This window comes from Doryrhamphus excisus, linkage group LG7 (genome assembly GCF_037039965.1).
Source record: "Doryrhamphus excisus strain RoL-2023G ecotype Guam linkage group LG7, RoL_Dexc_Guam_v1.1, whole genome shotgun sequence".
In the NCBI taxonomy this organism is placed as follows: Eukaryota; Metazoa; Chordata; class Actinopteri; order Syngnathiformes; family Syngnathidae; genus Doryrhamphus; species Doryrhamphus excisus.
The window spans coordinates 18827908-18842164 of record NC_136363.1 but is presented as its reverse complement, the minus strand read 5'-3'; the positions used below and the strand labels follow the sequence as shown (position 1 = coordinate 18842164).

General features: G+C 44.6%; 1 protein-coding gene across 3 annotated transcripts in view; it reads left to right on the top strand.

Moving 5' to 3' along the window:
* LOC131108577 (receptor-type tyrosine-protein phosphatase mu-like) overlaps positions 1-14257 on the top strand; it is a 44966-nt gene that overhangs the window by 22416 nt on the left and 8293 nt on the right. For all 3 annotated transcript variants that reach the window (XM_058059632.2, XM_078792320.1, XM_058059636.2), the window contains exons 10-22: positions 3016-3169; positions 3248-3423; positions 4826-4935; positions 5012-5213; positions 5276-5378; positions 5905-6086; positions 6188-6282; positions 6830-6866; positions 8082-8156; positions 9193-9325; positions 12059-12174; positions 12258-12326; positions 12638-12664. In XM_058059632.2, coding sequence (XP_057915615.2) covers positions 3016-3169; positions 3248-3423; positions 4826-4935; positions 5012-5213; positions 5276-5378; positions 5905-6086; positions 6188-6282; positions 6830-6866; positions 8082-8156; positions 9193-9325; positions 12059-12174; positions 12258-12326; positions 12638-12664 — 1479 coding nt within the window. The remainder of the gene's footprint in view (positions 1-3015; positions 3170-3247; positions 3424-4825; positions 4936-5011; positions 5214-5275; positions 5379-5904; positions 6087-6187; positions 6283-6829; positions 6867-8081; positions 8157-9192; positions 9326-12058; positions 12175-12257; positions 12327-12637; positions 12665-14257) is intronic.

Genomic DNA, 14257 nt, shown 5'->3' with positions numbered 1-14257 from the left:
GAAACCGGAGTACCCGGAGAAAACCCACAAATGCACGGGGAGAACATGCAAACTCCACACAGAGATGGCCGAGGGTGGAATTGAACTTGGGTCCCCTATATGTGAGGCTTGCATGCTAACCACTCGGTCACCGTGTAGCCCTTCATTCATTGATTCAAATCAAATTTTTGAAATGTGGGAGGAAACCGGAGTACCGGAGTGGGATTGAACTCGAGGCTCCTAGCTGTGAGGCCTGTGCGCTAACCACTTCATTCAGCCCTGAATGAAGTAATATTACCGGGAGAGGGTTCACTCTGTGCATTGGTTTCAGTACCATAGAACAATAGCATGAACGGAATGAGACCTTTTGTCAGTAATACAGTCTCTTTGTCTCGGTGGGTGGAGGCGGGGCAGCTAGCATACACACAGAGTGCAGACAAGTTTAATGTAGTAGAAATTAAATTACTTGATTGCAATATCATTGTCATATATTTTATTACATTAAAAATGTACATATAATTTAAATGATGATACATGTGGTAGGTCTTTGTACTTCCTGTTTACATACAATACATTTAGAACTACAAAAGCTGCCAGAAAGTTGTGCAGTTCAAATAATACTACCAAAAAAAATTTCCTTAAATAATGTAATCTGATCATCTAATCCTCCAAATAAATAATAATAATAATAATAATTAATAATTATAATTAAATAATAATAGGACTCGGTCTGTGTAGAATAGTGTCAGGGCCTATTAGCATGCTAAGCATTAGCACGTGTCATCCTTGAGCTCAGAAGTGCTCAATTCCTTTGGGATGCATGAAGAAGTCAGCCAGCAGCTCTCGTAAAACACGACGACAACGGCGGTGATGATGATGATGATGATGATCATGACGGGGTGACGTGCTAGCAGCTGCAAAGAGGAGTGAATAGGACGCTAATTAGTTTGGCGAGACCCTCACTCATGGAGGAAGAGACGTCCTCTTTTGACACAAAAGACGCACAGCTGTGGCACAAACACACACACACACACACACACACATGCACGCACGCACACGCCCATGTACACAGTCGCCAACAGGAAGTGAAAGCATCCAACACTTTGAGAGTTTTGGAAAAAAAAGAAAAACTCATGACATCATCAGCTGGGAGCTTTTTATCCCCCCCCCTCCATTCCCCCCTTGGCGTCTGATTTAAATGTCAGGTTGAAATTATGGGATGGCAGGGGTAGAATAGTCAGAATTTATGAGATGGCGTTCACTTTCCCCCCCACTCCTGCAGGGATTATGGGTAATAGGATCCACTGCAATCCCTGCCTCACTCCTTCTCCTTGACCTCCGACCCCTTTGTTCCTACCTTATGTGTGTGTGTGTGCATATGTGTGTGTGTGTGTGTGGTGGAGGTTAAGCTCAAATTCTCTCTTTCATCATGCAATCGCTGTGGAGAAACTCACAAGTGCTTCCATTGTGCACTCTGTGTGTGTGTGTGTGTGTGTGTGTGTGTGTGTGTTTGTGTGCATGTGTAGGGGGTGTCAAGAAGGCAACTGAGAACAGGAAATCTATTGTTCATCAGCAGCAAAACACCTGAGAAAGCTGGTGCACACACACACACACACACATACACACCATGAGGCTTTCTAGGAGAAATTGGTCTTTCCTGCTCTCATCAATCATTCTTCTCTATGTGGATCACTGTCTGTCATCTTCAACTAAGACCCTTACGTGTGTGTGTGTGTGTGTGTGTGTGTGTGTGCCGCTCAGTGGGAAGCTTTAATCTTGTCTCTCATGAGAAGCTTGTTCATTCAGGACATCATCTTCATCATGTTTGTATTTAATCATATTTAATCATAGCACCCCTAAAAATATCACTGGTAATGATGGTATTTTGTCATGTAGAATTAGAATGTATTTTATTGTTTATTTTTAATAGTCTATATTTAAAATTTTTATTTAATTTCAATTTTGAGAACTTATATTCATTCATTCATTTTCTACCGCTTATCCTCAGGGGGTGCTGGAGCCTATCCCAGCTGTTTTCGGGCGAGAGAGGCGGGGTACACCCTGGACTGGTGGCCAGCCAATCACAGGGCACATATAGACAAACAACCATTCACACTCACATTCATACCTATGGACAATTTGGAGCATGTTTTGGGAATGTGGGAGGAAACCGGAGTACCCGGAGAACATGCAAAGTCCACACAGATGGCAGAGGGTGGAATTGAACTCGGATCTCCTGGCTGTGAGGCCAGCGTGCTAACCACTCGTCCACCGTGCAGCCATAAAACAAACATTCATTCATTCACTCATTCATTTTCGATCGCTTATCCTCAGGGGGTGCTGGAGTCTATCCCAGCTGTCTTCGGGCGAGAGAGGCGGGGTACACCCTGGACTGGTCGCCAGCCAATCACAGGGCACATATAGACAAACAACCATTCACACTCACATTCATACCTATGGACAATTTGGAGCATGTTTTTGGAATGTGGGAGGAAACCGGAGTACCCGGAGAACATGCAAAGTCCACACAGATGGCAGAGGGTGGAATTGAACTCGGGTCTCCTGGCTGTGAGGCCAGCGTGCTAACCACTCGCCCATCGTGCAGCCATAAAACAAACATTCACTCATTATTTTCTACCGCTTATCCTCATAAGGGTCGCAGGGGATGCTGGAGCCTATACCAGCTGTCTTCGAGCGAGTGCACATATAGACAAACAACCATTCACACTCACATTCATACCTATGGACAATTTGGAGTCGCTAATTAACCTAGCATGTTTTTGGAATGTGGGAGGAAACCGGAGAAAACCCACGCATGCACGGGGAGAATTGAAATTGAACTCAGGTCTCATAGCTGTGAGGTCTGCGCGCTAACCACTTGGCCGCCGTGTAGCCCTGAATGACAATATGTAATGTTGAGTGTCATTCTTAAAACATTAGTTTGTGATTTATTCTTAGACTCTACCGTCATCATATTGACTAATTCCACTATTCAGTTTCCTAAAGCAATATTTTGTGGTTTTAAACTGATTTCAGACCCGATGCATGGCCCACGTCACCTCCAGGTAGTGGACGTCCGCTCCAAAGAGGTGACTCTCCAATGGGAACCTTTCGGCTACAGCGTGACCCGCTGTCACAGCTACAACCTAACAGTGCAGTATCGCTACAAGCCGGCGGGGACCTCCGCCAGGTAAGCAAAAAAAACAAAAAAAAGGGGGGAGGTGTAGCTGTTGGAAGTGCAGCTACAATGACCTTTGTCGCCACGCAGAGATCCAACGATGGAGGAAGTCCTGGAGGAAGTGGCGTATGACTCGCGAGGTCTCCCGCCTCAACACACCGTGCGAAACCTGCCGCCCTTCACCAACGTTAGCATGAAGCTCGTTCTCAGTAACCCCGAAGGACGCAAGGAGAGCGAGGAGCTGCTGGTGTTGACGGATGAGGACGGTATGAAACAATGGAAAAGGGTTTTCTCCAAGCTGGCTAACTAGCATTGCTTTGTGTTTATGTGTGAGGCTAATGCTAACAGAAATCATACATTATACCACCATAATACTGTTTAACTCACATCTTAGAGTGCCACAAAAGCAGTATTACTTATGTATAAATTGAATATTTTTGTACTTTGAGCATAGAAAACCTGTTTACAACCTTCTAAATTCAGTTTTAATAACAGGAACTAGCACACCCATAATCAACATAATAAGAGTAAATGAGGTATTTAAGACATAAATTACTAATGGTAATTATTGTGAACATGCATTACCTTACATTACATTACATTGGAAAACATTGCATATTACAATTCACATTTCCTGTATGTGTTGCTATAAATGTGTTCCATAGGGGCAACAGAGTGAGTGGCACACAGGAAGTGACGTCAGGGTTATGTTGCAAAAATAACCCGTGTTTTTTTTTTTTAAATGAGAGATTATTGGACCTTTTGTGAGGTAATTCCATAATTTAGGCCCAAAAAATAAATATAATTTGTTTAAATGTACATATAATGTCACTAATAATCGTCCGTATTCAACCACAAAACACCATTCATTCATTTTCTACTGTTTATCCTCACAAGGGTCGCACGGGGGTGCTGGAGCCTATCCCAGCTGTCTTCGGGCGAGAGGCGAGGGTACACCCTGGACTGGTTGCCAGCCAGCCAATCACAGGGCACATATAGACAAACAACCATTCACACTCACATTCATACCTATGGACAATTTGGAGTGGCTAATTAACCTAGCATGTTTTTGGAATGTGGGAGAAAACCGGTGTACCGGAGTGGGATTGAACTCTGGTTTCCTAGCTGTGAGGTCTGCATGCTAACCACTCGAACCCTGTGCAGCCCTGAATGAAGTAATATTACCAATATTTTACTCGTCGCTCTCCTCCAAACAGGCAGTGAGAGGGATCACTCTGTGCATTGGTTTCAGCACCATCTCTTTGTCACGGTGGGTGGAGGCGGGGCAGCTAGCATACACACAGAGTGTAACGTAGTAGAAATTATATTAGTTGATTGCAATATCATATAATCAAACCGGAGTACCCGGAGAAAACCCACAAGAACATGCAAAATCCACACAGAGATGGTCGAGGGTGGGACTGAACTCGGGTCTCCTAGCTGTGAGGCCTGCGCGCTAACCACTCTAGCACCATGCAGCTAACCATGATTTATTAATAAATATATTTTAGAAAAACAGTGATAGAATGAAGCTGCGAAATTCGAAAAGTGCAAAGTGGTGAGGAACAACTGTACAACTGTAACACAAAATGTTAGCATTGAGCTAACAAGGTTGTTTTAACCTGCTCACCATGCTAATGCTAATTTTATTGCTATTGGCTATCACAGTTCCGGGAGCAGTTCCATTGGAGTCCATTGTGGGCAGCACCTATGAGCAGCACATCAGTGTGAGCTGGTCAGAACCGGTGCACACGTATGGTCGTATCCGAAAGTACGAGGTTGGTATCATCCATAAAGCTGTCAATCAAAGACAGTGGGGCGGGAAATAACATCATTGGTTGTCCTTCCTGGTAGATTTCTTTCAAAGCCCTGAGCTCGTTTGACTCGGACTTGGACCTGACTAATCAGAGCGGGAAAGTTCTTAAAGAGGCAAATGAGACAAGTCATGTCTTCACCGGCCTCTTCCCTGGATCTACTTACTCCTTCACAATAAGAGCGTCCACCGTTAAAGGCTTCGGACCGCCAGTCGTCACTCAGTTCACCACCAAGATCCAAGGTATTTTCAAAATATAAGCGTACCGCCTCCAGCATGACTTACCGCATCCTTTTGCTCCTTAGCTCCGGTAATGCCCGCCTACGAGCTCCAGTCTCCTCTCAACCAGACCGAGTCCACCGTCACTGTCCTGCTCAGACCGGCGAGAAGCCGCGGCGCCCCCGTCAGGTGACGTGCACGCCCACGCTCCCCCGCGTATATTTGTTCTTCCACCCACTCGCGTATGACTCCTCTGTATTTGTATGCGTGTGTGACAGTAATCTGATTACAGCCGCAGGTCGCCCGCGGCAGCACCTTTTGTACAGCCGTCTTATACGAGCTTACGTGTGCATGCGTGCCCAAAGGCGCCGTGCTTGGCGTGTCAAAGGAAACAAAAGCTATGTTAAATATATAAAAACACAAATATATCACATTGTGTGTGCTGCATCACATAGACACACACAGGATCAGGTTGCAGTGATATCATTGTAAGTATAATAAAATAATAGAAATATTTCAAGTGACACTTTCACGTCGTCAACATGTTGTCTTTAAATCTTTCATGTTTTACTCATGAAAACTTAATAAAGCGGAAGATTGATGCTGCTGAATATTTCAACATACGTGTGTGTGTGTGTAGTGCAACACCTCGCTCAGAAAAGTCTTTTAACGACAACAACAAGCTAGCTGCTAATGCCACTTTGCCCGTGTGTAGTAAGTACCAAGTGGTGGTGGAGGAAGAGCGCCCCCGCAGGCAGAAGAGGGGCACTGCAGAGATCTTACGCTGCTACCCGGTGCCCATCCACTTCCAGAACGCCACGCTGCTCAACTCGCAGTACTACTTCAGTGCCGAGTTGCCCGTCAACCAGCTGAGGACCCCGGCGCCATTTTGCATCGGTGAGTAAGCCACAAGCACCTTGATTATTAACGCTTGTTACATTACCGAGCTACAAGTCGCTGTGTTGACGGTGATCATGATGAGGTCATGTGATGTTCAGGTGACAACGGGACATACGGCGGCTTCTGGAACGCTCCTTTGCTGCCACATAAGAGCTACGCCATCTACTATCAGGCTGTCAGTAGCGCTAACGGGGTGAGAACACACACACACACACTAATGCATGCAAGTTAGTCCTAAGTTTGACCTTTGACCCCATCTGGGCCTCACAAAGACACCAAAACAAGAGCACAGACACATTTTTATAGAACAGCAGCGCCTGCAGCGTGTGTGTGAAACAGATAATTGTTCGCTGCTGCAAGATGTTATTGTGTTGTGTGTTAATTATTGACGCTTGGAGGTTTAATTGGTGTGTGTGTGTGTTGAATAATGCAGCGACAGGAGAGCTTTTCACTGTCACCACACCGCAGACACACACACACACACACGCGCCATCACACGCCGCCGTAGCGAATGTGTGTGTGTGTGCATGAATATTCATGAGCTCTTGTGGTTAATTTGTCGTCTGTTTGTTAAAACCAGAAAGACACAAGATGTTCCATCTCACTTTGCACAGAGTCCCTGTGTGTGTGTGTGTGTGAGTGTGTGTGTGTTGGCTGTTAAATGCCACGGGCTGAGACACAGCCATTTTCCTTCTGTCCATTCTGTTTACAACCGGTGTGTGTGTGCTTCTCTTTCACAGGAGACAAAGATTGACTGCGTCCGTGTGGCCACTAAAGGTAATGCAGAGCTGTATTTTATTTTGAAAGCACGCTTTTATTTTGTCGTCTGTGTGACAAATGGGTGTAGCTAAGGCCAATTTTTGGGTGGATCTTTTGAACCAATAAATGGATTTGAATGAATGAATGAAGGGCTGCACGGTGCCCGAGTGGTTAGCATGCAGGCCTCACAGCTAGGAGAACCGAGTTCAATTCCACTCTCGGCCATCTCTGTGTGGAGTTTGCATGTACTGCGGGTACTCCGGTTTCCTTCCACATTCCAAAAACATGCTAACATGCTAATTGGCGACTCCAAATTGTCCATAGGTATGAATGTGAGTGTGAATGGTTGTTTGAAATGGTTGTGCTCTGTGATTGGCTGGCGACTAGTCCAGGGTGTACCCCGCCTCTTGCCCGAATACAGCTGGGATAGGCTCCAGCACCCCCCGCTACCCTCAAAATGAATGAATGAATGGATTTGTGAGCTAACAACATTAGCAGTTCCATAACTAGCTTGGCACCAGCCAGTCCATATGGGCCACAGACGGATGCTAAACTGTCCTTCACCTCTCCTCTTGTACACACAGAGAGAGACGCGCAACACACACTTACACGGATGCTACGCTAACACAATGCTAATGACTGGAACTCTATGGATGTCCAGGGAGACATTGAGCAGACGAGCTAAACAAGCTAAAAAGTGTGATATCTCCCCTGATGGACATCCGGCGCACAACACACACAGCAGTTGACTATTGTGACTTTAATCAGTTTTTATTGGTGCACAGTTGTGGAGCTTAATGACACTGGAAGCTGATTGGGCCTGGCCCCTCCCTTGACACCTGTCAGTCACACTATAGGAGCCAACCATGTCTCCTCGGAGGGGTGCGGTGGGCTTCATGCTACAGAACAATGAGCTGTTTGTTCTTCTTCTTTGTAACTTCTTCGAGCTCAACATGCTAATATGCTAATGTGTCAACATGCTAACAAAGTATCTGCTGCTCCTCTTTCCCCCTGGTTTGATTACTAATGTCTGAAGATCACATGTCTCTTTCAGGACCTAACGTGGCCGTCCCGCATCAGCCTGGGGGGGGGTGTACTTTTTGTAACTTTGAACGCCATTACTCAGGCTGATGTGGGTGCTACCAACAGGAAGGGATAACAAGGGGGGGGGGCGATGCTGCATGTTCCTAATATTTCTGCTGACTCTCTGCATGCTCCATTCTGGATGATCAGCTGCTATCATCAGCACGCAGCTCAGCACGCCACACGCCGGCCTCGCCCCCGCGGCCGGCGACAAGCAGCTCGCAGGTCAGATGCCACAGTTTCTCCTTACGCCACCCCCCCCACTCTCTTTCTCTCTCTCTCATGCCTCTGCATTCCAAGTAGCCTTTTATTTTGAAAGGGAGTGTTTGTCATCAATCAATCGCATCAGTGCAAATATCCACGCTGTGTGTGTGTGTGTTGCATTCATTTACAACAGACAGCAGAACAGGTGCAGTGCACACACACACACACACACACACACACACGTTTACAGCCTACAGAAAATTACATTTAAATATTTAAAGCCTGAAGGAAACTATTTAACTACCATCTCACACACACACATGTGTACACACACACACACACACAAATGTGTAAACACACACACACACCTCCCACTCAGTTTGACTGGCTGAAGCCCTGAAGCTTCACTTTTATATACAAACATCTTTTCTCCACTCCGTGTGTGTGTGTGTGAGAGTTAGATGATTAAGTGAGGCAGTCAATAGTCAAGCTGACCTTGAAAGACACAAACAGGAAGTTGAAAACATCTCTTTCTAGAGCACTTTGGACCAAAGTGAACTGGTTTCTGTGAGTGGCTTTTTCTAAACATTAAACAGTCTTTCGGTTCCGCATTAAAAGTCTGCAAAAGAATAAGATGGCGCCCGTCGTTTGCGGCTGTGTGTTAATTAGGATGCTAATGAGCCAGCAACGTGAGCCAAGTGAGCAGTGGCCCCTAGTGGCCAAGTCAGGTGTTACAGGGGTACGGCTCCTTTTGTTGAGTTCGCTGTCATCATAACAACTTCGGAAAAAAACATACCTGTCTTCTTGTCATTGTCTGACTCCGCCTCTGTCTCCACCCACAACCTGACTGCCGCAATTCTTGGCAACGCATGACTCCGCCTCCATCCCCGCCCACCTTCTGACTCCGCCTCCAACATTCCACCTGTCAATGACAGTCATGTTCTGTGCACATGATTAATTAGCTTCGCAAACATTATAGTAATTAACCTTGAGGTCATATTTATTGAATATATTATAGATTAATTTTAATAACCAATACTAATTTGCAATGTTTCAGGCGCTGCCACCAGGAAGCCCGAACCCGATCAGGAGAAACAATCGGACCACACGGTGAAGATCGCCGGCGCCATGGCGGGCGTCCTGCTCTTCATCATCATCTTCCTCGGAGTTGTCCTGCTCATGAAGAAACGGTAAGAAAACACGCACTGTGGGCGGGGCGGGGCTGACAGAGGGGCGGGCACCCCCTTGCTAATGAATCTGTGCCTTGAAGGCTGGCTGTCAATCAATGTCTTGCTAACTAGCTGCTGAGAATGGGAGCGAATGCTGTATGGAACATGACACACACACACACACACACACACATAGAGTAAGGATGAATCATGGATCAGTAATCACCATTAAACTGTGTGTGGACCCACTTTATTCTTCAACATAAAACACACAGCCCCCCCCCAGGGGCGCACACACACATTTTAGCATGCAAAGAAAAGCTTGTGTGTTTGTAGAACGTCAAAGATGAGACAGAATTTAGATGAAAGAGCATTTTACTCTCCCCCTTTTTTGTAGCCTAAAGCAGAATTGCCTCAGGCTAGTGTGTGTGTGTGTGTGTGTGTGTGTGTGTGTGTGTGTGCATGCGTGTGTATGTATATGTGAGGAGCCTGATCTCAGCAGTGAGCCTCTCACTTGTCTCTAATGAGAGTTTAATGTTGATGGGGCGCGTTTGATTTCCACTCTGGGACCAGGCAGCCGTGCGACTCATTAAAGCAGCGCAACAGGAAGTCACAACTCGTTAGAAGTCGCCTTTAGTTGGAATACGCGGGGTCCACCATCATGAGACCACGATGAGGAGAAGAAGAAGAAAAAAAAAAAAGTTAGGTCAGGTAAAGAAAAGAAATAAGAAGAAGGGGTCTCAACTGCCTGGAAAGATCATAATCAAACCCAGACCCTGACAGCAACCCTTCAGCCAATGAGCTTTTTTAAAGCGCATTTAGCATCACAATCATTGTTGCATGCATGAAACCCTCCGAGCTGCCGTCATGTTGTTTTGGACACAATTGTGTGTGAAAAGGTCTTTTCACCTGAGGGCAATACTGGTGGAAGAACAACAGGAATACAAATGATAATAATAAGCATACAGTATCTCACAAATGTTAGTCCAGCCCTCACTTTTCAGCTACCATTTTTTTCTTAAGAGACAATACGGCAAATAGAATGATGTATTTTAGAGTAGTCAGTGTACATCTTGCATAGCAGTGAAAATGAGTCAACACACAGACATTATTTTCTAAATAGCTGGCAAAACAAGTGAGTACACCTCACAATGAACATTCCAAAATTAGAATTCACGTTTGTCCTCAATGAACCGCAGCTCTCTGTTGCCAGCAGCACTCGTACAACTTTAGCATATTTTTTTTTTTTAGCATAATTGACTTTTTAACTTTTTAATAATTAACTTTAGCATAATTAACACATGTCAAGCCATACCGACGGAAGCATATTGTGGTATCACCACAGAGTTTGACGAGTCTTTGAATGCAACGCTTCCTGTTGCATAACAGGATTAAAGTGTGTATCGAATATTGTTTTGCTATTAAAGAGACCAGATTTGGACTAGTGTTTTTGCAGTTTTGGACATGTGTATGTTCAGTTCATTTGAAGCTGTTAATTCATACAAATATACGTTCATTTCTTTTTCTACCGCTTATCCTCACGAGGGTCGTGGGGGTGCTGGACCCTATCCCAGCTGTCTTCGGGCAAGAGGCAGGGTACACCCTGGACTGGTCGCCAGCCAGTCACAGGGCACATGTATGGGAAAACTTTAAAGGAGTTGTTTTTTTAATATTCATATTGGTACATGTTTGTATATTTGAGTGTGAAGTTGCTGTATGATGACTTTAGTGACTGTTATATTGTTATATACAATATTTTTATACACTATATATACAATCACAGGGCACATATAGACAAACAACCATTCACACTCACATTCATACCTATGGACAATTTGGAGTCGCTAATTAGCCTAGCATGTTTTTGGAATGTGGGAGGAGAAACCGGAGAAAACCCACACAGAGATGGCCGAGGGTGGAATTGAACCCCGGTCTCCTAGTTATGAGGTCTGCGCGCTAACTACTGGACTGCCGTGCAGCCCTCATACAAATATACATTCATTTATATACATAAGTATATGGAAATTAATCATGATTAATTTGAAAACTGATTAATTTGATTGAAATTTTTAATCATTTGACAACAGAAACATAATCCATGCATTATTATTTATTAGAGACAGTTTTATGTGTCTCCATTACACTGTACATCTATCAGAGCTGTACACTGACTACTCTAAATTACTTTATATCAAAGTTTACTTAGTGGAGCGTTGCCACTTTATTAGGGATACATATGGTAATTAAAAAAAAAGTGTAAATTTTTTTTGTTTTAATTTCCACTTATCTTTGCTGGAACTGAAATGTGTTACACCTAAAAAAAAAACATTTTATAGAGAAAATGAAGGAAAAGAGGATTTTTATGACTCAAGCACACAACAAGAAGACATGAGGGGGAGGGGGGCAGCCTCTTGCCTCAGGGAGCGCGCACACACACACACACACACACACACACACACAGACAGGTCTTTTCATTTTAAAAGCCGGTTTTCATACTTATTTATATATATGACTTTTACCTCTTACATTTTCAGGTCAGGGTCACAGTCTGTGTGTGTGTGTGTGTGTGTGTGTGTGTGTTGCTCAGCAAATCGGACAAATGGCTGTATTTTTATTTGTACACTCGAAATGGAAAAAGATAAAAAAAAAAACTACTAGAAGCTTTTAAAGTGAACATGAAGAGGTAGAGATGGATAGATAGATATTTTACATATGTGGTGCTTTTTTTTTCTCTCTCTCTCTCTCTCTCAACAGGAAGCTGACAAAGAAAAGGAAGGAAACGCTAAGTTCCAGACAGGAAATGACTCTGATGGTCAACAATTCACAGCACACAATAGTGGACACACACAGTCACACACTGAATGGACACTGTGAGTTGCACGTAAACACACACGTTACCTGATGGTGATGTTTGTTATAATGATGGTGTGTGTGTGTGTGTGTGTGTGCACAGCAGTGTCGTCTGCGTCGTCCTTCACCATGAAGACCAACAGCAGCACCATTCCCAAGTCCTATTATCCAGGTAACAACAGGATTCCCTGGTCATGTGACTGGACACAATGTATACCGATGTTAGCTAAGATTACACTTGCATTTTAACAGCAACATCAAACTAGGTTAGCTTATTTATGTCAAGCTTTAAGCAGGCTTTAGTTTAAGATGTGTAGTGAAGCCTGAGGAGGGAGGGTTTTTCCTTTCAAAATGGACTTCCTCTTCTTACACTGTATTTTAATTGTTACTTACTGCTATACACCTCCTATCTGTCTCCTCTTTCTACTTCCTGTCTGTCTTTGTTGCGTCTCTCCGTGCTGCATGATGCGACACCGACGCCAGACCCATTTGTGCCGACCGCCATCTTGGGTGAGACTTCTGTTTTGCTTGTTCTTCTCTTGTCGGACAGGAAGCAAACACACCTGAACAAACAGGGCACATGAGAAGTGGATAGGTGAGACAGACAGGAAGTAGAAAGGCAAAGCAGACAGGAAATGGGTGGGTGAAATAAGAAGTAGTAGACAGGTGAGACAGACAGGAAGTGGTGGTGTTATGGCTTCCATCCATCCCTGCTTGCTTCTTGTTCGGCTGCTTTTTTGGTTCTTTAGATTGGATTGAAGCCTGCATCGATAAAGATTATTTTTTTGCTGTTTTTTTTGTGTGATATTATATATTTTGGTTCTTTACCCCGTTTTTACTGGAAACCACGGTGGGCGTCACTCCATCCCGCATCTACAACATTCCTGCGTGTTGACGTTGCATCTGTCTGTGACCTCTGACCTCTGCATGGACACAACACGCTCACGTGGACGGGGACCGGGTACGGGGGTCAAACAGCGGGAAAATGAGACGCGAGTCAGTCAGAATTTAACGCTGAAACAGCAGGAAGTGGTATGCTTCATTTGGCCGATTTAAATAACTAAAAGATATGATGATGCTATGTGATGCTAACGTCAAAGGCTAACAGATTAAAAAAAAAGCTACTGCTAATTAGCAGACAGCGTATAGGCTTCACTTAGCAAGTTATTATAGCCAGGTTAGCTCAGTTAGCTAGTTTAGTCATGTTGCCTATGCCCATGGCTGAAGAACTAGCGCTGCTTCCTGTTGGATTCATGCTAGCTTTGTGTTAGCACTAGCTAGCTTCAGTGCAGGATGACGCTCCAGCTAGACTTGTTGCTTAAACCCTGTCTCCTCTCTCTCTCTTCTTCTTCTCCTCCTCTTCCTCTATCGTTCTCTTTAAAGTGCCCATTAATGGTAAGTTGATAAATTTGGGGCTGTGGGGTTGGGGGGCTGTCACTTCAGCGCATGGAGCCACGCCCACCACACCCACTGTGACATCACAATGCCTCCCACCTGCCCTCTGATGGCTCACCATTGTTGTTGTCGTCGTCGTTGTCGTCGTCGTTGCTGTTGTCTCATCCGTCACAAGCCGCCACCCCTCCATCTCATTGCCACACCCTGCCCCTTTGCCATGATTGGACGGGTGTTTTTTGGGGCTAGTTTTTTTTTTTTTTTTGATTTGTCAGTCAAAGCAGTGCAGCCAATGAGAGCACAGAAAGAGCTTAGTGACAGGTTTCTGAGTCCTGGATGGCTCAAAGGTCAAAGGTCACAGAGGTTTGTCTGCTTCCAGGACTCTGAACTCTCCTCCTTTCACACTGATGTACATTGGGACCACGACTAGTTCCACTTCATTTGGTTTCATACCGGATCTGGACTGCAATGGACTTTATTCAGGACTTCAATCAATCAATTTCAGGAATCAATCTAGACTGGATTCGGTACTGAATCCAGATTAGAAGTAATTTGGTTCAGTACTCTGTATACATGGTAAAATTGGAACAAATCCAGATTGTCAGCAGTGTGAAAAGAGTGCATGGCCATCATCTGCTCTGCAGTCATGTGACCAGATATCATGTCTTAATATTTGTCTGTGATGTGGTCATGTGTCTTACGTCCGTTCAC